Source organism: Etheostoma cragini, chromosome 10 (genome assembly GCF_013103735.1).
Source record: "Etheostoma cragini isolate CJK2018 chromosome 10, CSU_Ecrag_1.0, whole genome shotgun sequence".
NCBI lineage: Eukaryota > Metazoa > Chordata > Actinopteri > Perciformes > Percidae > Etheostoma > Etheostoma cragini.
Window position 1 is genome coordinate 15575488 of NC_048416.1, and position 23632 is coordinate 15599119.

General features: G+C 38.9%; 2 protein-coding genes across 4 annotated transcripts in view; both read left to right on the plus strand.

Moving 5' to 3' along the window:
- The window catches only part of LOC117951262 (protocadherin alpha-C2-like), a 125719-nt gene extending 114423 nt beyond the window's left edge, over positions 1-11296 (plus strand). For all 3 annotated transcript variants that reach the window (XM_034882883.1, XM_034882882.1, XM_034882881.1), the window contains exon 4: positions 8139-11296. In XM_034882883.1, the coding sequence (XP_034738774.1) occupies positions 8139-8446 (308 nt within the window). In that variant the 3' untranslated portion in view covers positions 8447-11296. The remainder of the gene's footprint in view (positions 1-8138) is intronic.
- Positions 11297-21889: 10593 nt separating this feature from the next.
- LOC117951598 (protocadherin gamma-A11-like) overlaps positions 21890-23632 on the plus strand; it is a 4475-nt gene continuing 2732 nt past the window's right edge. Inside the window, exon 1 of the mRNA XM_034883372.1 lies at positions 21890-23628. Coding sequence (XP_034739263.1) covers positions 22039-23628 — 1590 coding nt within the window. The 5' untranslated portion in view covers positions 21890-22038. The remainder of the gene's footprint in view (positions 23629-23632) is intronic.

The following is a 23632-nucleotide window of genomic DNA, read 5'->3' on the forward strand; positions in this document are numbered from 1 at the left end:
TTAGGTGATCAATTCTTCTTCGCCCCTCTAAAACAGCAGCGCAACTATTTTAAGAGCGGCGAAGAAGAACTGTGTCACCGTTAACGGACCTAACCAGTTAATAGATTCCTATTTCTAATAGTTTATGTGGTATCGGATCGGTACCTGGACTGCAGTACTCGCCGATACCGATGCCAGCATTTTCGGCAGTGTCGGAGGCATTTCCGATACTGGTATCGGAATCGGAACATCTCTATTTTTGGCCATCTGGCCTTTCTCAGGGTGGAAAAAACTACACTGAAGCTCAAAAAAGCACTGCAAGGAGCTCATTACAAAACACTGCTAAATGAATCAAAAGAACAGGAACACTGGAGCAAAACATAACTCTCAATGACAACATACTAACTGCTAAATGACATTTCTTGGACAATGTCATGTTTTTTTGTCATTGCATATGCCATATGCCCTGCCCTCAACCAAGATGTATGGCCAAAGAAGTACTGCGTACACTGCGTCAACACCCTCCGTGCATTGATGAGAATTCAGTGGTCAACTCATTCTTTATTTTTTGACTTTCCTCATGATGACAGGGAAGTGGGGTCAAAAGAGGGTTAAGAGTTGAATAGAGAAAAGAGTGGCCTGGTAGAGAAAAAGGAAGGAGGAGGCAGGTGAGATAACTAGACGTGAGTATGTACAATAAGAGGACTGGAGCAAGGACAACGCTGTAATTAAGTTTAGATAAGGAGGTGATTTGTAATTAAAAGTGGAGATGGCTTGGCCCGGTGTCTTTTATAGACAAGAGGCGGTGGGCTGGACAGGCAAACAAGCTCCACACACACACACACACACACACACACAAACACAGCCTCCTCTGCTCTGCTATTGATTTGTTGCCTTGGCTGAGGACTTACAGCCTGCAGGCATTTCAAAACAAGAGAGAGAGAGAGCGAGAGAGAAAGACAACAGAACACGCAGTAGTGACGTCTTCAGCTGGTGAGGATTTATGGGGGTCTAATTATGCTGTGGCAGTTCAAGAACATGTCCACATGCTACCTTACTTTTCCTTAGGGCTGACTGTCCCTTCTTTATCTCATTGTTAAAAAGGTTAAAAATGGAAATATTAACTGAGGGTTCTGTTAGCTTCAGGTGAAATTTTAGGGTTGGATTAAGGATAATTCTGGTTTAAGAGTGTCAGATAACATGAAATTTGTTTCTAGAGCTCCCTGACTGGAGGACAAGATTGGGACAGATTCTGACTTTGAAGTTGGTTCTGTTCATCATGAAAATTGAGATATTGATTCAATGTGGCCTGTCACATCACTATGAGTCACAGGCTGTTCTATTTATAACTAAATCATCTTGTTTGCTAATCAGGCTGTGGTCCTTAGTTGAAGAGCAGGAGTATATCAGAGTTTGGTTTGTTGAGGCAATTGTTTCAGCCTGGGTGCTGTACATACAGGATGATGTTTTACTTTACAGTCTTTTGTGAGTCTTTTCAGTCTTTTTGATTCAATGTGAGACACGTAGGTACAGCCGACAACGCCCCTGTTTCTTGCCTCTCTGAATTAGAGTGTGTAGATTTGTGTGTCTGTGTTGTCGCATCGTGTTTAGTGTTTTAATGTGTATGTGCTTGTGTGCTTGGCTGTCCTTCTGAGTGTTTTGGCTGCCTGCTCTGTGTACTACTCCTGCTGTGACAGATGGAGCGCAGCCCACGCCCAGATTAACAGACCCACATTAATGAAATCAGGGTTCTGCTTGCTGTCTAACTCTCTCACGCTATCTGTTTCTCACTCCCTCTATGTCTTCCTCCTCTGTCTCTCCCACCATTTCACAACTATGTTTCTAAACCAAGGACCCATAGATAAAAGTCTGCACTATTCCAACCCTGGAGAGATGGGCAGAGAGAGACAGGGGGGAGAAGGGAGACGGGTAGTTGACAAAGCGAGGGATTGAAAAGAAACAATAGAATAAGCATAATAGGATAAAGTGGAAAGGAAGGTAGAGATGCGATGAACATAAACTCTTTGGGAGGGAGTGAGGATGGGTAAATCGGTGTGATTGACTGTACCAAAGTCTGCAGAGGAAAGAGAGGAAGCTGTATGAGGTTGCTGTTGCTAGGGGAGAGTGGTTAGACTAGACAGAGGGGGGTGGGCAGAGAGAGAGAGAGAGAGCGAGTGAGAGCTTGCAGCATTATTCTTCATCAGCACAAGCACTGTCACCATGCCTCCACTAATGTCCTACTGCTTCACTGGAGGATGTTGTTTCCACGGCAACCATTCATGGCCACTGATATTGGCAGGAGAGAGAGGAAGGGATGGGGTTGTTATGAAGAGTGGGGTGCAAACATATGGTGTGGACAAAAGGTGCTGAAGGAGAGGGAAGAAGGGGATAGAAAAAAACAGACTGGCATCGGGTAAAGGACAAGACAATGGGATGCAAGACAAAATGCACGTACATAAGCAATAGCTAAAACCGAACGGTTGATGTGTAAATAAGAGAGGGATGTGTTTGGAAAGTGAGAGTTGGTATAAGAGGTGTGAAGAGTGGAGAGAGTAACCGAAGGAGAGGGACCTGCATTCATGGGCGGGTGGTGTACTGCAGAGATAGATGAAGGTTTACTGTTTTTTGTATTGACCAGATCACGCGTGCACAAACATACACACAGCGGAAGAGAGCAAGACAGATTTGATTAGAGTTAACCGTAATCAACTGTAGAGGGCACTTGTCAAGGCAAAAATAGACTCATGGGGGGAGACAAAATGCCAAGAGAAAAAGGAGATTCTAATGATGATTAATGTTTTCTTTTCTCTTTCAATATCTCAGGGCGTGGCCATATCTCTGCTATGTAGTTTATACGACCATGATCTCGTGCATTTAGATTTACTGTATCTTTGTTGGTCTCATCAGTGAGGGTAGGTGCGAGTACATAGATTTTTCTGAGTAGAGGATGTGAACAGACACAAAGAGGTAGGCAAAGAATAGATCCAAACAGACATAAACAGTTTATTCAATTCAAGCCTGTATATCTCATTTTAGACTTGCAGTGCTAAGGTTTACTTGATATGAAAAGATTATTGGCACAATCAGTAAGGCAAGTCCAGGCCAGTCTAGAAGCTGCTGGAAACATCCCTCTGCCCCATCTCTTTCCTCTTCTCGACTTCAGTTATTTGCTTTCTTTTACTGTCACCCTGTTTTTTTCTCATCCTGCCTTCTTTGAGCCTTTATATATCTTGCCACCTCTCTCCCACTCTTTGTCTCTGGAGAATAAATCAATTTCTACTTCTCCATTTCTTTTTTTATTATAGCACCTACACAAACATATACAGACAGATACAAAGGCAAAAAGTTAAACTCCCACACAAACCCATCTACATTCAGTGTTATTTTTATTTAGTTAAGCCCTGTCACTTGGGATTGCTTGTGTCCACCATCTGCCACATGAGCCAGCTGGGAGCAGACAGCAAGGTGCTCAACCTGGCATGAACACAAACACATGCACACACGCACACACACACACACACACACACACACACACACACACACACACACACACACACAAACAATTGTAAACTCTAATATGCATACAGAGGTATAATTGCTCTATAAAACCCACAACCAGCCATCATTAGTGTATGATTGCCCACAAAAGTTTTCTTTCTTTCTTTATTAATTTACTGTTGGCAGGTTAGGGAATATATGGGAATTTATGCAGGCACAAAATGTATTCTTCCATCACTACCCAAGCATAACAGTAAAAACACAGACACATAAATAAGAATTATGTTTTGAATAGGCAGCAACATCGCATTTAGTTTTTATCACAATGCTCGCTGCACAGCACACTTACAAACACAGGCGCTGTCTTGAAGAAGGGTGTGGTCCCAGCTGACTGTTTGCTATCATAACATGCACAGATTTCTCTACCACTGCAGAGTGAAAAAAACAAAGAATCGCACCTTCAGGATCTTTTAATCCTTTCTCTCTCTCCCTCCTCCCCCCCTCCGTTTTTGTGGTGAGCATCGTGTTTCATATCTGCATCCCTGCACTTCCTGGCCCCTTTTCTTCTTCTTCCTCCTCCTCCTCCTCCTCCTCCTCTTCTTCCACAGCTCGTTATGTAACGCTGCACTGCGCTTCTGCCCAACTGGACGATGGTAGGGCGAGACAAGGGGATGAATAAAGTAGACATGGCAAAATGGAGCTTGGGTGATTTAAGTGACTGTGAAAACCTTGGGCGACAACAGGAGAGCGATGGGATATTCACACAGAGAATTGGTAGGGCGAGACAAGGAGAGAGATCAAACTCATGGGAGGATATGGAGAAAATCACAGTCTGTAATGCAAAATTATTGATTACAGTGGCCTGTGTCACGCTAGCATTTCCATTGCAAGGATTTCAAATGCTAATAGTTACATATGCATGGAGAGAGTAAAACAGCTGGGGGCGTCACTATGAAACAAATAACCCATCCATGTGTCTAATGTGCCTGGTAGTTATCATTGATGGACAAGCTGTTTAATATGCAACCCCATTGATGTTACCATAAACACTGATTGGCAATGATTAAGACTTGTCAATAACTGGGAGGGACTGGTATTATCTGGCTGAGTTTTCACGCAAGATTAGTTGGAAGGTCAGGGGAAATGAGCGAGAGAGAGAGATGGTGGAAAGGAAGAGAGAAGGAAGGGAGGTTGTCCACAATAATAGAGAAGAGAGAAAGTTTTGCTCGGGAACAGTCTTCGACAAATCACATAGATGCAACGGCTGTGTGGAGATCAGTGTTGGGAGAGGTGAGTCTGTTACCGTTTGGAAGGAAGAGATGCAGAGAAGAGGCAGGGATCAAATAAACTGAGGAAAGACTTGCATTGTAATGAGACTAAAAAAAGGGGTTAAATATAGGGGGAATGGATGCACATCACAGGTCAAATCCTATAATTGTCAATTTTGTCTGTAACATCAACAATTACTTAGGTTGTTGATTCGATTAATTTGACATTTTAAAACAAATATGTAACAGGTCTTACATACATTGCAATAAATACATATTATATTGCAGAGGATAGACACAACAAAGTTAAACATACCATATCACTTATTTAAATTGCGGTTCTCCTCCCTTGTTAGAAATGTTCATTTAAAAAGTAGAAAAGGAATCTTGCAAAGCAGCAAAGACTATTATGTTGTGACCTTTTCACCACCAGAGTTTAACACAGCCAGACTACAGTGTGTCCCTGGATTTGTCTTTTTTTAAATACAGCATTAAGACATTGACCCTTTCAAGAATCTTACTCTGCCCTGCTTTGCTTTACCCTTTTCCATCTGTCTTCTCTTGACTCATTACTCTCAGGGGTGTTGTTTTGTTTGGGACTGCAAATTTGCATGGGGGCACTGGTGTCTGAAGTTCTCACATTGAGTTAGACAGGTAATTTCTTTGAGGCAAGAGAGTGGACACTTTACAGCAAAGCATTGCCAGCACCTTTTTTTTTCTAGTATTTTTTTGTTACTTTTTCTTTGAGATAATAGCATCGGGGCCATGTTTCTGCTTTGGGAGTCAGATGAGGATTTATCAACTGGGGGAAAGAGTCACTTTGTAAATATATGTGACTATAGCTGTCTCTGTGTCTACATGTGGAGGAGCAGTGACTGGATCTAGCCTGTCCTGTCTTAATCTTCTCAGTCTCTTTGTCAAATTCAGTCTTCTCTCTCAATCTCTTGCAGCTGTGTTGTTGCAGTCGATAAAAGCATGAAGAGTTTTAGGGGGATAGCGATGTGAAACAATTCATGCATGACCCAATTAATTCTTGTATGGTATTGATTTCTTCAAAATATCTGAGGGAATTAAACATGAAGTAAATAATGACATATCCGACGAGGGCTGCGACTATATTCATTATTGGACAACATCCCAATTACTTCTCCAATTATAAGTTAGTAGCTTGTTCTTTAAAATGTGGGAAAACAGTGAATAGTGCTCACCACAATTTCGTCAAGGCAAGGCAGCTTTATTTTTATAGCACATTTCATTAACAAGGCAATTCAAACTGCTTTACATAAAACATTAAAGAACAGGAAAAAACAGTTTAAAATATAAAAACAGACAAAATATGAGAATAAAAGTCAAGGTAGTCTTCAAATTGCTTGATTTGTCAAAAACCCAAAACTATTCAAATTTCATTGTTATTTGTTAATGAACTTATCATCTAAGCTCCAATTCAGACAGAATCAGTGAATGTTAAAGCTTCCATATTCAAACAAATTAGGTTTTCAGCCATTGTCTGCTTTGACTTTGGCCAATTCGTTGCAGAAGGAGAAGCTTTACAGCAGTGCGTGCCTCTTTGACTGATTAGGATTGTATGCCAAGCAGGAGACATCATGTTTGTCATGGATTTACTCCATGAATCCTTCACTCTGAGCAGATCTCACCGAGCTGGTAAAATATGGAAAGAAAAACAAGTAAGAAGAGTGAAAATGAATTAAAAGCAGGGATAGCAATTGAAGAGGGAATAAAATTGGAATACATACTATCTGAAAAAGTGAACTAAACTCTGTCATCTCACAAATTAAAGTTTATAAATGTTAGTAACTTGGCTGCATTAGTTTTGATAATTTGTAAACAATGCAGTGCAATATTGTAACAATCAAACAAACATATTAACTGCACATGAGACGCTTGTTCTGTCTCCGTCATTTGAAGGAGAATTTATCTACAGTATATCCCTAATGTCACTTTGACCACTATTCATTGTATAACCCAGGCCATCATAGCTGAATAAAATTCAGCTTACACCTGACGGTAAATTCATAGTTTTGTCAGAACTATTTTTGCATTCATTATGTCCAACTATATTTAGGATGGCAGTTAATTCGTTGTAAGACATGCAGCATGAAGAACGCTTAAACCAAACATAGAGTGTATATTTTGCGGCTGGCTGGGCGCAGGAAGAGAAGATTAGAAGATGGTATTCTCTGCCCTGGGTACTGCATCAGGCTTCCTCTTCTAGACACAGTTCCTTCTGGTTGGATGGAGCCATGCTCAGTTAATCTCCCCTTTGGAAAGAACTCAGAAAAGAAGTAAGATAAATAAAAGGAATATGTGAGGCAAGTAGGTCATTGCTGTGAGGAAAGAACCAAAGTGCCGGGGTCTTTTGCTGGTGGACTGAGCTTAGTTTAGTTATATTCATAAATATAATGACACACACCCACACAATGAAGTAAGGGCGTGATGTTTTCTTGATTCCTGGTCAGGTTGGTTGATGATGCCCTCAGAAAAATAGTTACGCCTGCCAATTACTGAATACAGATGTGTTTGCTTTGTGTCCACTTTTCTTGCAAAACGGTTCAGTTAAATTTCACTAAAATACTTTATTACCTTTCTTATGCCTAAACATAATGATGAAGGGTTTAAAGTTTCATCAAACAGTGCCATAGATGTTAGCTTTGGCCAGGAGCGAGCCTTTGATTCACTGCCCACTTAGTAGTTTCTTCTTGGAAACCTCCATTCAGTTCCACCAACTCCCACTTTTTTATAGCATGTCATGGCCTCTGCTCAAGGAATGCCACTCCTAATCGTCCATTTGGATTTTTACAGTGGCTGCAGTGGATGTCCATGATCTCTCGTGTAGTCAAAGTTTTAACTCAGTACGCCTGACTTATGTATGCATCATGTAGTGCAGGGAAGATTTAGGGGAGACGATTTAGACGTTACAATTGCCACTTTACTTTATAATGCTGTTCACATTTGCATCAGCTGCTCTTCAGAGTCGGATGATTTTCAAAATAAAACTGACCTTGTATATTGGGCAAATGAGCCAGCAGAATGCGTTCCATTGACTTTTATTATGATATATTCTCCAGTTATTTGTTCTATCCTTTTTTAAATGTGCATGCATGAAGGACAAACGCACCATGTATGTTAGATGACTGGCAAATTGTGCTTCTAAGCTGCTGTTTTATACATAGCATTTATAACATTCATTTAGGTGGAGCATGCATCACAGATAAGGTGCAAAAGACGTAATAAGTAAATTAATAATTCCCCCTAATGTCTGAATAATTGAGTCTGTGAAAATCAGAACATTTGAGCATTTTAATAACCACATTTGTTTGAAGCACATAGATAGAAAATAATTACCCATTATACATATATTTATGTTTCTTTCAGATGCTGAAGGGGGAGAGGTGTCCCCCCCAATGGGTGCTGGTGTAGACAGCAACAGCTGGCACTTTCGCTATGGCCCCGGCGGTCCTGGTGCACCCCCACAGCACCTAAAACCCGGTGAGGTTCCCCCAGAAGCCTTCATCATCCCTGGCTCCCCTGCCATTATATCTATCAGACAGAACCAGGGAGGAGAGGACGACAAAAGCGATTTCATCACCTTTGGAAAGAAAGAGGAGGCCAAGAAAAAGAAGAAGAAGAAGAAGGAGAAGAAAGACAAAAAGGATAAGGGAAAGGATGATGGAGATGAGTAGAGAAGCGGAAAGGGAAAATAGCAAAGATGAGAAGGGCGCTGTTAAAACAGAGGTACCAACCAAAGTCCACTGGGCAAAAAAAAAAATCTGAAAACTTCTACAGATTTTCAAATTTAACTACATTACCTATTTTCACTAATAGTATTTTTAAGAACCTGGCCTTACCAAGATTCATTTTACCTTCAGTCCCTTACTAAGGTAAATTATCGATCTTGCCTTGATAAACAATAACCTGATTTATTTTGCTCCATGCCCCTATGTGCCTATACCCTTTGATCTACTCAAGTCAGTCATCTTGTCCAATAGGGAGTAACCACTCTTTGCCCTCATCTTAATTTTTTTCTCCTTTAACCAACTGGGCACGTTGGCACCTCTGTCTTACCCCACCCCCCAGCCCAACTGATGTGTAAACCAATCTCCCTGAGAGGAGACATACTTTGTACAAGAACAACAAAAAGCTCTGTGCCAGCCAAGAAAAAGAAGAACGACAAAGAAGATTGAGAGAGATGTATTCCATCTGGAGCTGGACACATACTACTTGTAAATAGCACATGAGAGGGTCACTGAAACTAAGGCTTAAATGACACTGCTGCAGATTCCTCTGATAATTACAACAGTGTTTCCTGAGATCTCAATGAAACCACATGCACACATACGCATGCTCACACATTCAAACATGCAAACACAAATACACATACTTACTATGACGGAGTAGTCATGGAAAGCACCTGAGGCATAGAGAGAGGCAGAGAAATAAAAAAAGAGAGAGAATCAACTGACATCAAAGAAATGTGCTTAAAACTAGACACTGCAAGCTTTTTGCCCTGCAAAGTCAACCATACGGTGCGCATGTCCACATCAACTCTCTCAGGATGGAAGCAGTATCCTTTGCAACCACTCTGTATTTGCTCACTGCATTTGAAAGACACAGAAAGCTTCATCTCCGCCAAAACCCCAACTGAGGAATGCAGAGCACCGGAAAGATGGAGAGATGGGAGGATATCTCACGTTCTGCTGAGGATCACCGAGGGGAGAGTCCAGCTGAGCTGGCTTGTGACTCCGTTTTCAGTCAGTGGACTGATGAAACCTTCGAGAATATTAGGACAGTCTTGAGATTTTGATAACACCTTCTCGTCTCCCCCTGCTGCAGCTAAAGCCTGATGCTTTCTGCTTTGAATGTTTGGTAACAACCAGTCCTTACCTTGAGTTTACAACTGCTTTCCTGCTTGTACTTGCCCCAAGCTGCTACAAGCCATCCTCTCCTCCCCCCAACTGTCTTTTTCCCCACGGTAAACCATCCCATTGACTGCCTCTTCATGTGATGATGAAGTTTGTGAACTTGTTCTGTTCTTCATTTATTCTCTAAAGAGATTCACAATTACATATGCCTGCATTTCTTCTGTTCTTTGTAGCTTTGACTGCTTTTTGCGTATCATGCTGATACCCATTTATCCTCAGACCCTGCCCCTAACCCCCCGCTCAGGATCAGTCCTGGGAATGGCCTACTCTGAACATTGTGGTGTGCTGAGAACAGCATGGAGTAATGTGGATGAGGCCTGGGGAAGCCCAGGTAGGGTTCTACGCCCTGAGCTCTTGTCAGATGTCTCTCTAATTGCACAATGGTTCAGTGCTTTTAACTTGCAAATACTTACAGTACACAGGGAATTTTCTGTGTGTAGCCACTGATGAGAGGGGACCAGGTGGGATGAAGCGGATTTAAGGAGTGGAGGACTGGGATAAAGTGAGGAGAAAAGGTGCCGTGGGCTGGCCCTCCACCTCCATGTTCAAGATAAGAGAGGTGTTCTCCAAATTGATTGTTTAAGATTGTTGAGTCACATATTAGCTTTCATCTACGCTGTAAATGTAGCGTAGACTTTTCATGGATTGTCTCTGCATTAGTAATTAGACCTGCTAAAAAATACGGGCATCTAGGGATTTCCATCCCACAACTACAGTATATCCCACCAATCCTCTCTCAGGAGGTTTTAAAAAAGGGGCAAACTCATGCCTCAAGACCCGCTTTTGTTGGTTCCCCCCTTTCCTGCCTGTAACTTGTTGCCACGTCCCCAAAGTTTTGCGGCTCAGTATGACGTCACTCCATTAAGTGGCTGCTGCATGTACTGCTCTAAGGAAACACATACTATATAGAGAAATATATATATATAAATAGATAGATGGCTATGATTTTATTCTTTTGTATTATCATTTTTCTTCACAACTCACACAGGAGATATTTGTATGTACTTCTGTCTCTGCCAAACATCTATGTACTACAATCTTCACGCTCCACAGATGTTGTATGGCCTCCACTAAACCTCTTTAGATATTTGTAAATGCCATAGTGTGATACCTTTCAACGCAAATTTATTATATTTTCTTTTACCAACTATGATTTTTCCTTTTGAAAATAAGCAAAGCAAGAAAAAAAAAAAAACACTCTGTGTCCAGCTTTGACATGATGATCTTACTAACACTGTAATATTGTAACTGAAATATGTATGATCCTATGATGAGCTATCACTTACTTCCCTTTCACTCTTAAAAAATTACTGAAAAAATGTGTATAAAAAGGTATATGTAGTGTATGCTTGTGTTTAGTGAGCGTTCATGCTGTCATTCTTTCCCAATGTATGGTGGTGAACTATGGTGGAAATGTGCTGTCCTAAATGGACTAGCCCAGATCTGTTGTAAAATCCTTTTTTGTACACTTGCTCATCAACTGTGATAGTATAGTAGTGGATTTCAATTATTTCATTTATTTTCTGATTTGGTTTATTTTACCTAAATGGATACAGTCGTAGTGTGTTTTGTTTATAAATCACTAATAAAGTTTTCTTTCTTAAAAATAAATGTGAATTCATTTCCTTGGCTGTTTGTGTTTTTGTGTGTGTGTGTCAGCCTTTTTCTTTCTCTATCATTTCACTTTATTACGATGCAGCTATACAGAATAAGATTTAATTTAGATATTTTTGTTTGTAATTTGTTTAGGTTTTTATTAAAAAACTAAGGTTTTTTTTATCTACATTTTGTTTAAACACTGTGTAAGGAATAGGAATATTAAAAAAAAAAAACGATGGCCTTATGTAATGAAAGCCTTAATTAGAAATCCGTATTACACTTGCACTTGCTTTACAGAGGAGGCTCCTATCGCAGGAGAGTTAGAAAGGGGTCAAAGTAACACTCCAGAAGATTGGGATATAATGAAACCCTTAGAGGAAGAAAAAGTATGTCTATTCCCATCAGTGAAGGCAGGACTGACAAATTATTGGCCGCTCTCCTCTATCATATATGCTCACATCCCAATTCTTTTTCTGCACTGACAAGCACTTAGAGGAGAGACACTGGCAGAAAGACCAGCCAGCATTGATGTCTCATTTCTCCTTGTTGAAAGCCATGGTCACAGATTGTGCAAACTGTCCCTTGTGAAAAGAAGCTTTCAGGCACAATATAATTTAATAAAGTGACTAAAAGTATTTACTGTGTCCCAGTGGGTGAGTTTGTAGAAAAAAATGACATCAGGCATGCTGGCCTAGATAAAATGCAGCATTGATAATCAATACTTTTATCCAGTCATCTAGACAGCCAGCTCAATAATTTCCTAAAGTGTAGTTTAAAGCTCTAGGAACTACTGCACATTTCCCATATTGTTTGTCTGGAATAAACAAACATTCAGACTTAAAAGTGGCTGATTGTTAAATAGATGTGTGTGTGTGTGTGTGTGTGTGTGTGTGTATATTGCGTCTTTGATGCTGCTTTTGAAAAATATAAAGTTACTGATGTCTCCAGTTTTGACTTTCATCTAGAGAGAAGGGGTTCAAGACAGGGGTTCAAGAGTTCATGTTTTAAAATGATTGCTTGTGAAAATGTCACGTCTTTGTTTTATTCTCTCCAAGTGACTGACAAAAACTGTCTCTATGGTGACAGATATTTTGGGAATTGTCTCTCTGGCAACAGCCTTATATACTTAGCAAAAAGAGCAGGGCTGAAACAGGGAGGTTGTTTGCTTGCGATGATGCAATTCCACAAACAGTGTCTCTGACTCCTTGCTTATACTCACTGTTAAGAACAACAGCTCCATGGAAGAACAACACTTCCACAAAATCCTCTAACACCCACACATTTAAATTGCCTTCAGTTACATATTCCCATGAGCATTCACAAATTGTGCTCTGGTCTCTCTGAATTTTGGCTCATTTGAGTTATACAAACAAATTAACAAACACGCAAACTGGCTCAGTGCAGGAAAGTAGCCTGCAGTGTTTGGTGTGCAAAGCAATGAATCTCTGGAACATGAATATGGATATGTATTATGGCATTATGTATGAGTGAAAAGAGCAGTTGGCCAGTGTACTCACTCTCTTTATAAGATGCTGTGTGAAGTCCACACAGACAAATCCAAGCCAGTATAAACTCAACACAGACTGCACTATGTTGTGCATTGCACAAGTCACACCTTATTGTATGCAATGTGAATTGAAGTTTTCAGGAGAGGAAGGGAAAATAGTAAAATGTTGGTCTTTAATGCTCTTTAAACAGGTGATAAAACAGATTAAACACATGCCGAATTAGTGTGCACCAATATGTGGTGTGCATGTGTTTGTAATTTTGGGTGTGTTGGCTGCTGATGTTGCCAGCTTCAGTGACTCAGCAAAACCAGAATCTTGCTAGGGAAAGCAAATTACGTGACTTAGAAGTAGCCAGGATGTAAAGATTAATGTGCCAAATCATTTTCGGCTGTGGCAATGACAGCACTACACTGCAAAGACACCGTGTGTGTAAGTGCAAGTGGGAGTTGATTAAATGTGTCTTGATAAATGCAAGTAATATTTATTAGTCCAATGGTAGACAAAATATAAATATATGAGTAGTATGCTAGTTCACAAAACATGACTGAAATCACATGACGGCAGCACATAGCCTTTTCCAATCATTTACATCCGCTGCACTTTTTCTATCTGCAGGAGCGCTAAGCAAAGGCGCCATCTCCTGGTTAAATAACCACAGCACATTAAACCACATGTGGTTTTTTTATTATTAGTTTTATGTTTTTTAATTGTGAAAATATAATATTGACTATCATTATTTCTTGTGACTGAACTATATTGATTAATTTCAAGATATGCTATATATAAGAGATTACCTTGCATTGAAAATTGAATTTGCCTCAAAGATGAGTTTCATCTTTTTTTAATATTGTTGTTTGCCTTGATTAATTTCAAACAATTTTAGTAAATGCACTGTGTTCATTCATATGATAACCCAACAACTATGTAGCCTAAAAATGAAAATAAAAAAATACAAAAAATCTTGTAATCAGAATTTTAATAGGATGAAAACAAAATTTTTACAAAATAATTTAGGCAATCACATCAATAGTCCTAGTGTATTAGAAATACACACAGACCTGTGTATTGAAGTCTTTTCATACTTTACAGACTTTCTACTGTTTAGAGAGCAACAATGTAGAACCATTTAGTGTACCTCATTTCGAATTGGACAGTTCAAGATTGGCTTGGAGTAGGCCTACTTGCTCTTACTGTAAAAACGGCCTGTCTAAATTTAAATCCACCTGTTTTATTGCCGTTCAGAAGGCAGTTATCACGGCCTACATGGTGAATGGTCCTGTTGTACTGTGTCCATGGTTCATGTAGCCTATGTTCAGCAGCGCAACTTGCAAAAGGGATGAATGAAGGTAAATATAGATCATTGTGAAGTGCAGCAAGTTGGCTATTTAGTTAAAAAAACAGGCGCCTGATAAACTAGCCTACAGTAGCAGATGTGACGCTCACAAAACAAAATGGATTTCATGAGTTCAATAATTTACATAGGCTAGATGCAATAGGCTAACTTATTTTCTGTTTTTGTTAAAAGGAAAACAAAAAGAAATTCAAGACTGTTTCAAGACTGTACAGTATTGTACAGTTTGTCCTTTTTGTGTCTTGATGTGCCTCTCTGTGTCAGTAGTTGGTATTTAGCAGTGAATCTTCTGGGTAATGGAGTTTGAAGGCAAGGGTGCTGTTCTGACTCAGAAAGGAAATTGTTGCTGACTTAGATTTTTTTGTGTTACCTTGACTACGTCTAAAGGAATTGACAGAAATTTCATTTTAGAAGAAAGTTTGATTAGGAACAGTTATAAAAAACATTATAGGCTATATTAAAGTCAAAAAAAAAAAAATTTCAGGATTGAAAATATTGTTAGATTCTTCTAAATGTTTTAGCACTGTATTAACTGTTGGGGTCTTCTTGAGAGTGTTGTTTAAAAAACTCTGCTACAGCTAACAATATTTCTTACAGAATGCCAACCTCCCTGGGGTAATCTCTATATTTACCTAAAGGCCACAACACCCATGCAGTGTACACGAAGGACAAGAAGGTCACAGAGGTTTGTCATTTTACACTTTTTTTTAATGTAATGTATTTTCTTGACTTATTTAGTAAACACTGTGATGTGTGTGGACCAATGATTTCTATAAGGAATCTATCGAATTTATAAAGCATTTATCATTTTTCCAATAATAACAAACATTAGGTTATATATTACCTTGGGTTATAGGTCATAACAAAATCAATGTATTTCATCACATTTTTTAAGGTTTCCCTTATTTATTTGGTAGGGCTGCCTGCACTGTCATAGATGTCTGTGTGTGTTTGTGTGTGTGTGTGTGTGTGTGCGTGTGTGTGTGTGTGCAAACCAGAAACCTGCACTTGATAACAACCTAGCTCTTTCCAGCAGCCGACAAGCCCCTAACAGCCTTTCCATCCCTCTGCTAGAGCATTTTGTTTCAGTCACTGCAATGTCAGGTTTCCGTTGAGTGTAGTTGCAGCTTCCTGCGCTAAAGAAACAACACTTAAACACAGACATAGGTCATTTTGCAGAGGTCAGTTTAAAATCCTGTTTTTGAAGCAAACATTTCAGTTACTTGAGTTGATAAGAATGGGAAATTTAACAACGGCTCATAATTACACACCTTCTTCTTAGTTCTTAGTGAACCATGTCAAGTATCACGGTGGCCTTTATACAAACAGAAATGTTTTAAGTCACTGCTGTGTATACTGTTGTTTAACACACTCTACAGAACCCTGTTTGAAGAATTACTTTCCCAGTTTAGGCATCACCACTTCCGACATAGAAGTTTAGTAGATGTTTGCACACAGTTAGACGATGGACATGTCCGAAGGTGGGTTCTGGTTCCAGCCTGGTTCTTGTTTGAGTACTAATAATTACAGTTTCCATGAAATTATGGAATTTAATTGATATCTGCAAAATCTGTTTGTTATTGTACAAAGTATTGTAATAAAATAGTAGTAATAGTACCAGGTGTTTTGCATTTATGAAAGCTTTATGAATATAAATGTGGGGCGTTGTATAATGTGTTCCCTGGTTGCTTCTGGCCTAAACACGTTTTGTAGCACTAGGTACACAACCACAATTACCCTGAATGTTTGTTTCAAAGGAAGATGGAGCTATGATAGCGGCACTTTATGCCAACTTTGACTTGTAAGGAAGCAAAGCTCAGGGATGAATGTGGTTGAGCCGTTACATGGGACGTGCATGTTTGTTGCCAGAGGCCCCTGCTATCACATCTTGACGCCTCACAAGGTTAGTCGTAGTTGGAGAATACTTTATTAGGCCTTGAAAAAACCAAGTCCATTAAATGCTAGATTCAACTCATAGAAAAACCAAACTGTAACAAGATAGGTAATAAAGGAATACAACAGCATCCACAGTGACCGCTGTGAGCATCTTTCCTGCAACAATCAATGTTCAGGAAATATGATCTCTCTTGGCTTGTCTGCTGATTAACCACCTGGCAAAAGCATGCCGATCATTTTAGATATCACCTGGTACCTTGGTTGCCTGGTAACATGGCATAGCTGTCTGTTTTCTTTTGTCCTGCTCCAGATTGATGAAGATGAAGTTTTAAAGAGTCTGAAAAGGTGAGGGATTGATGCCTTAAGCATGAAGACTACAAATGCAGGCAATAAAGGTAATAGAGAAATTATTCATTTAAATGTGGTCAGGATCATGTTGATACAGTGGTGCTGATCAGTTGGTTAGTCTTACTGCAACCGTACAGGTGTATTGACTCTACAACATAGATTTCCTGCAATAAGTTGTAGCCATGATTCAACCATTGTCATAGCAGTTATTCACATCACACTTGATAAATTAGTAATACTAAAACAAATAAATTACTTATTGGACACTATACAATATATTAAGTAGATGTGTATTTCATTTAAACAAGAACATTACTTATTATACATTGTATACAATATTTAGAAGACACATCTTTTTATGATCGTATTTACAACCCTATTTTGTATACAGGAGAAACTTCAACTATGGTGCTGATTTTTGTGAAGCTAAAATGTATGTATATTATTCTAATTAATATTACTTTTTCGTAGAATTTGAATTACTAAACTAAGAGAACAGTGAGGAGTCTAAGGGGACGGCAACACATCAGATTTTAAATATTTAATTATTAAAATAGTGTTTTCTTACAATATTCTATCCACATTTAATAGGGCCCCCAGACTATAATCCCACAATAGCTGAGGGCAAGAGCGCTCTATAACATTTTAGCTTTTTTAAGTGGAAATAGTGACCAAAATGAGTTAACTTCAGAGATTACAATTCTGCTGACAATGTAGGTCACTACTACAGGCTCAAAGAAAGACCTAAAGTGCTAAATACCAACCCGTTCTCTTTCACAGGTTTTTAGGACTGAGGCATGCATAGGCCACTCGTTACACAACCCTGTAGATTTTTTGTGTCTTTCTGATTCTTTTGGGATTTAATGTCAGCATGATATGGCAATTCAATCCAATGCCAAAGCAAGCATACATGTAAGGATACGTGTAATATGTATTTTATCAGTGACAATGAATGAGTACAGCTATATGACAGCCTTAACATGTAACTTCCGTGTCATCCCAAAACAAATATTTACAGTGTCTTTACCACTACCATAGGTTTACCATTACAGTTTTAAGTCTTCAACTGTGACAGTTTTCACATGTGTTCACCACTGCTCTGACATAAACCATCCATCAATATCCTTTTTTGCTAAATACCTACTTATAACAATCTAACACAGAGATTTAATCTGATCAGTAAAACTGTGTGAAAAAGAAGTTATGTTGTTGTTGTTTACATTACAAAGATGTTTGTCAGAAATAAACACAGTTCTGCACAATTAGACTTTGTTGTCATTGAGGTTTTATTTATTACATTGTATCATGTTTGAATTAAATTGTGAACCCCATAATGCGTATCTATTGTATTGTGAGATAAGCAGATGTCCCATTCCTATTGAATAGGAACTCCTTACCGTCAAGCAATTTAAATTGGTGCATGTAAATTCTGATTTAGGCCTACGCTAAGGAATGCTATAACAGTTCAGTCAAACCTTAGCAAAACCCCACAAACAGGTTGTATGTCATGTGTAATCATGTAGGCCTAGAGATGTCTCAGTCCATCCCAATTGAGCAGTTAAAGAAATCGACAAATCGACACCATAATACTTCAAAGTGAAGTCTATAGAGCTAAACAGTCCCGCCCCTCCTCCAAGAGACCTTGGATTCTGGAAGTAAATTTCCCATTCATTTCTCCCATCTCCCATTGACGTCTGGAGCTTTTTATACATTGTTGTGTTTCTTTAGAAATAAACATTCGACAATAGAGTTTTTAAACGCTTTAGATCTAAAGTTATGTTAAGTTCAAATGAATGGCTATCAATGGAATGCTAACGTTACGCTTTGCGGACGCTGGCTTACCCCGTTGCATATGAGTGGAATTTCTTATTACCCAAAAAGTAATTTAACAATGGTCAATGTGCTTATTACATAACTTAAATAACATTAGATTTACTACTAATTGTTGATCTAAAAATTAACAGAATAATTACAGTAAATATAACGTTATTGTAAAGGTCAGTGTTAATCCCAAATATAACTATACATGTAATGTAAATCCAAAGCATAAACGTGCCACTTTATTTTCTATTTTTTCAAACGTATGTTCAGCGGAAGTAAGTATGGTCAAGTTCCGGTCCGTCACACGAAAGAGTCCCTTTATTAAATGAATAAGGCGCGAAAACTCTGTTTGGCCCTGCTCGTCTCTTTTTCTTAATGTCCTTCCAATTCTCGCTTGAATGTAAACAGTGAAACATCAGCAACATAGCCAAAACGATTGGAAAGACCGTATTAGTTGTTCAGAGCTTCAGCAGTAACAAACTCAAATTCAGTGGCCTACTATTCGGTGAATTCATTTCTTTACCAAGGTAACCAAAATGACGTCAAGAGACGTGACTAGTGACGGAAGTTAACCATCACCTTAATAACTTTAAAGTTGGCGTTAAACGCCAAAGTTAGCTCATCAGTACTAGCTAACTTTGTAGCAAGATTCAACGTGTTAGTTAGCTGCATTGTTTTGTCTGTCTTTACAAACGGTAACTGGTTGGATAAGGTCACCTGGTAACTAGTTTCTTAGCTAGCTAAACATCTTTAAATTTCGTTGTATGTTAATTCAAGTCCTGTTAGCTTCCACACAAAGTTGCGAAGCTGTTGGGCTTCAATTCCGGATGTATGCTAGCTAGATATTTATGCTTTGTTTCTTTTGTGCTGCAAAAATACTCTTAAGTTTATTGGCTTTCAACCATAACGGTCTATGCTTTCAACGCAGAACGCATAATAAAAACTGCTGGCTTGCAAAACATATAGAATCCATTAAAGACTGTGGCCAAAGGACTAGCTAAAAACACCTGACTTATTTGAATGTTTTTAGTCTCATTTGTGTGCAGTAAAGGTTCAACAAATCTGCGTGTTGTTAATGTCAAATCTGTAATAGGCTAGTTTTTAAGGAAGGGCTGCATTAAATGTTGTATTGTGCAATAAGTTACGGTAAAATAATTATTTTAATGCATTGTCCAAAAAGCCCTTTCCAATATGTACATTATTGGTGTAGTTTGGGTTATCACATCTTCGTATCCCACTAATGTGCACATCACAGTTTAGCTGCAAACAGTCAAATTAAATGGTTGTGCGTTAATAAAGTGCGTATGAGGCTTCTGTCGTTGTCGGTCACGTGGTATTGTGTATTGGCCACAAGCTCCAACATGTGTGGAAACATTGCGCTTTACAGAAGTGAAACAAGTTTCGTTATCATTAACTGATCTCCAATGTGTCAGAAAATAAACCTGTAAACAAAGTGAAGGGTGTAATTGACAAAACAAACGGAAATTTACAAGAAACTGGAGCACTGAACACTCTTTTTGGGGCAGATGCACTAATCCATTGTTGGTCTAGCTCTTGTTCTTGTTGGAAGGGATGATAGAACTTTTGTCAGAAACTGTGATGTATTAGAGAAAGAAAGGCACGTTAACCTATGCTAAACATGGTGAACATTTAATCCTGGCAGCATAACCCTTTTCCACACATAATAACTGGATGCTTTTAACGGTATCCACAGAAATTGTCTGGTGAATTGAATGCTATAAATTTGTATGTAAAATCAAAATCTTTATTTATTTTATAATTTGGTTTTTAAATACAATAGCAATACAGCATACAAGCTGCACATGCCTTCAGTAGCAAGTACAGTAGTATACTAAAATCTGATGGTGTATTTTCTCCTCAAGTTTCAGTACTGCCTGAGAGAAAACCCTTGCTTGTGGATAATGACACACCTGAAGAACACTCTTCTAATCTTCCGGAACTACCTTACTGGTGAGTAAATTCAGTTCAACTTTCTTATGCAACTATGTTGACACATTTTAATTATTTTCATATTTAATGACCTAAGCACTGACTTAACTGTGCTAATATCCATTCATTTTTTAAAGAATAATGTTGTTATACTTTTAGTATGATGTGAACATAACTTCAAGGGTAATTTTGATGAGGCTGGAGTTGAGGTTGTTGCGAACAGGTAACATGATCATTGCTGTAGCTTTGGAGAAATTGCTGAACTTCTCATTTCCTCTTAAAGGGGAACTCCACAGATTGGACATAACAAAGTCTGTTTGGAAGTATTTAATAGTACTACTCTGTATTTAAAACAAAATATATGAAACCTTTTGATAAACTGCCTCAAGTGATGTCAGTTGAGTCATCATTGTTTGGGGCTGAAGAATAAGAGTTAAATAATGAAAAGAAAAAAAAATCTTGGGGGGCGTGGAGTTAGAAAGAAGGGATTATTACAGTAGTATTACATAATAGGCCCAAGGCGAATCTTGACTTCTATTTTGCTACGTTGCAATGTTGTTGTGGAGAACTAAGTGGAAATATCAGATGAATTATCTGTCAATATGTGCCACATTTCATGATAGTGAAACAGTTTTGATCTTTCTGTTTTAGTCAATTTTGTGTGGTTGTTGACGGTCTGACTGCCTTAATTGTCCATGTGGCTTTTACATTTTTGGCCACACATATTTCCAAAGATGTGTTGAGGATATGAATTATTAATTGTAACGTATCTTTTGTCACCTAGCATTCTATAACTGCTTGGGACCCTGACTGGAGACAACATGGAAAAAAAGGATTGTAGTCTTGTAGGACAAACCCTACCATGCCACATGTTGTGTCTGTCCATGGTACTGAAAAGACTGGCGCAACTGGAAACTTATTTATCTCTTGTACCCATATTATTCTGCTTCTACTACTACTACTACTACTACTACTACTACTAATTAGCATAGCCTATATGTGCAGCATTTAATTTAAAATGTCTTCCTGATGAGTTAGAACAATTAATGAAAATGTGTAGCAGGCAATATTTTAACACGTTTGTGAGTTTTTTTATGTATTCATTTATTTATTTTCTCAGGGACATGGCTGTAAATATGCCATATTTTGCCAGGAGGCTAGTTTTCAACAGTAGTCCCTGGCCATGTATGAAATTAGTAGCCTAAAGTAAAGAAACATGTTCAAAACAATGATGAAAAACATATCAATGTCAGTACTGTGGATTAGGTGGGAAGTCACAAAGGTAATAAAGTTATTTACACAATATTGCCACTTACACGCTGTGTACTAGCATTATTGTACATTGATATAGTCTATATTAAGGAGTTGCTGGTGTTTATCCATGGTGCTGAAAGAGCATTTATATCATGTTATACTCGTGCCAATCGATTTTTTACGTTTTAAGTTTAATTTTGTATTTATGATTTGTCGGACTTAAATACAAGTTGACCAATAAAATAATAAAAGTATATATTTTAAAAAGTGGTATCTAATCAGCTGCTTTAAAAAATATATTTGAACAGTAAACATTACATTGTGGAGTTTACCTTATGGGGAACACAGTTCGTGTCAGTGGGTTAACATATATTGTTGTATATTTGTCGAGAATATTGAAAGCAGGTGCAAGAAGTAAAAAGAGACTCATGGTGTCGCTGAAGACTTGTACACAAGGAGCGCAGACATCTCCACCCACTGGTACTGCATTATCAGTTGTAATTTCTCAGTACAATCGCTTTATCCCCGACTGTTTTCCATCACCTTCGCTGTTGTAAAATATTGGATCACTAATTGTTTTGGAATAACATTATTTGTGCGTAGGCCTACAGTAATTTGCACAATTCATGGACGTGCTTTTTCCAAGGATGGGAGACAAAGGATTTCCATTGCTTCGTCTGATCTTCTGCTTTGCTTCCTTTATTGTAACGCTGCACCTCGTTAATGGAGACCTGAGTTATTCTATTCCAGAGGAGATGAAACGCGACTCTGTTATTGGAAATCTAGCCAAAGATCTCGGTCTTGATCAGAGGACTTTATCTTCCCGAAAGGCCCGTGTTGATTTTGAGGGGACTCGTAAACGGTATTGTGATATTAATCTGAGTACTGGAGATTTGGTCACATCGCAGAGAATGGACAGAGAAAGCCTTTGTGACAAGAAACCCTCTTGTGTTGTGAAAGTAGATCTAGTGTTAGAAAATCCTCTGGAACTTCATCGACTAAGTCTTCATATTCAAGATGTAAACGATAACTCGCCGAAATTCAATGAAAATCTACTTGAAATGGAAATCAGCGAGTCAGCTGAAAAGGGTAACCGCTTCTCTATCGAGGAGGCCCATGACGCAGATATAGGTCAAAATGGTGTTCAAAGGTACAGCCTACAAAAGAACGACAACTTTATTCTCGCTGTTGACAGCAACAAGGTTGAACTCGTATTAGAAAACAAACTGGATCGAGAGAAGCAAAGTGAGATTAAATTGCTTCTCACGGCTTTAGATGGAGGCTCCCCTCAGAGATCAGGTACTGTGGTCATACACGTCACTGTACTGGATGCTAATGATAACGCCCCAGTGTTTAGCCAGGCCGTTTATAAAGCCAGTCTGCCTGAGAACTCTCCTCCAGATACAAACGTGATTAATGTTAGTGCTACTGACGCAGATGAAGGAGTGAATGGAGATGTGACATATCAGTTTGGGCACATATCTGATAACGATGCAAATATATTTTCTATTGATCCTAAAACTGGAGAAATTAGAGTAACTGGAGTGATTGACTTTGAAGAAAGAAGCTCTTTTGAAATGAGATTGAAAGCTAAAGATGGTTTAGGACTAACCTCGTATGCCAAAGTAATAATAGATGTTACTGATATGAACGATAACGCCCCAGTTATATATCTGAAATCCCTGACTAACCCCATACCTGAGAACGTGTCACCTGGTACAGAGGTGGGCATCATTAACGTGCAGGACAGAGACTCTGAAAATAACAGACAGGTCCGCTGCTCCATTCAGCAAAATGTCCCTTTTAAGTTGGTCCCTTCTATTAAAAACTATTATTCTCTGGTGACCACAGGACAACTGGACCGTGAACTAGTGTCTGATTACAACATTACAATCACTGCCACTGACGAGGGCTCTCCACCTCTGTCCTCCTCTAAAACTGTTCAGTTATCTGTAGCAGACATCAACGACAACCCACCTGTGTTTGAGGAACAGTCGTACAGCGCATATGTGACTGAAAACAACAAACCTGGCTCCACTTTATGTTCCGTTACTGCTCGAGACCCCGACTGGAGACAAAACGGGACAGTGATTTATTCTCTGTTACCCGGTGAGGTGAACGGTGGCCCGGTGTCTTCCTACTTGTCTGTTAACGGAGACACGGGGGTGATCCACGCTGTGAGGTCGTTTGATTATGAACAGTTCAGGAGTTTTAAAGTCC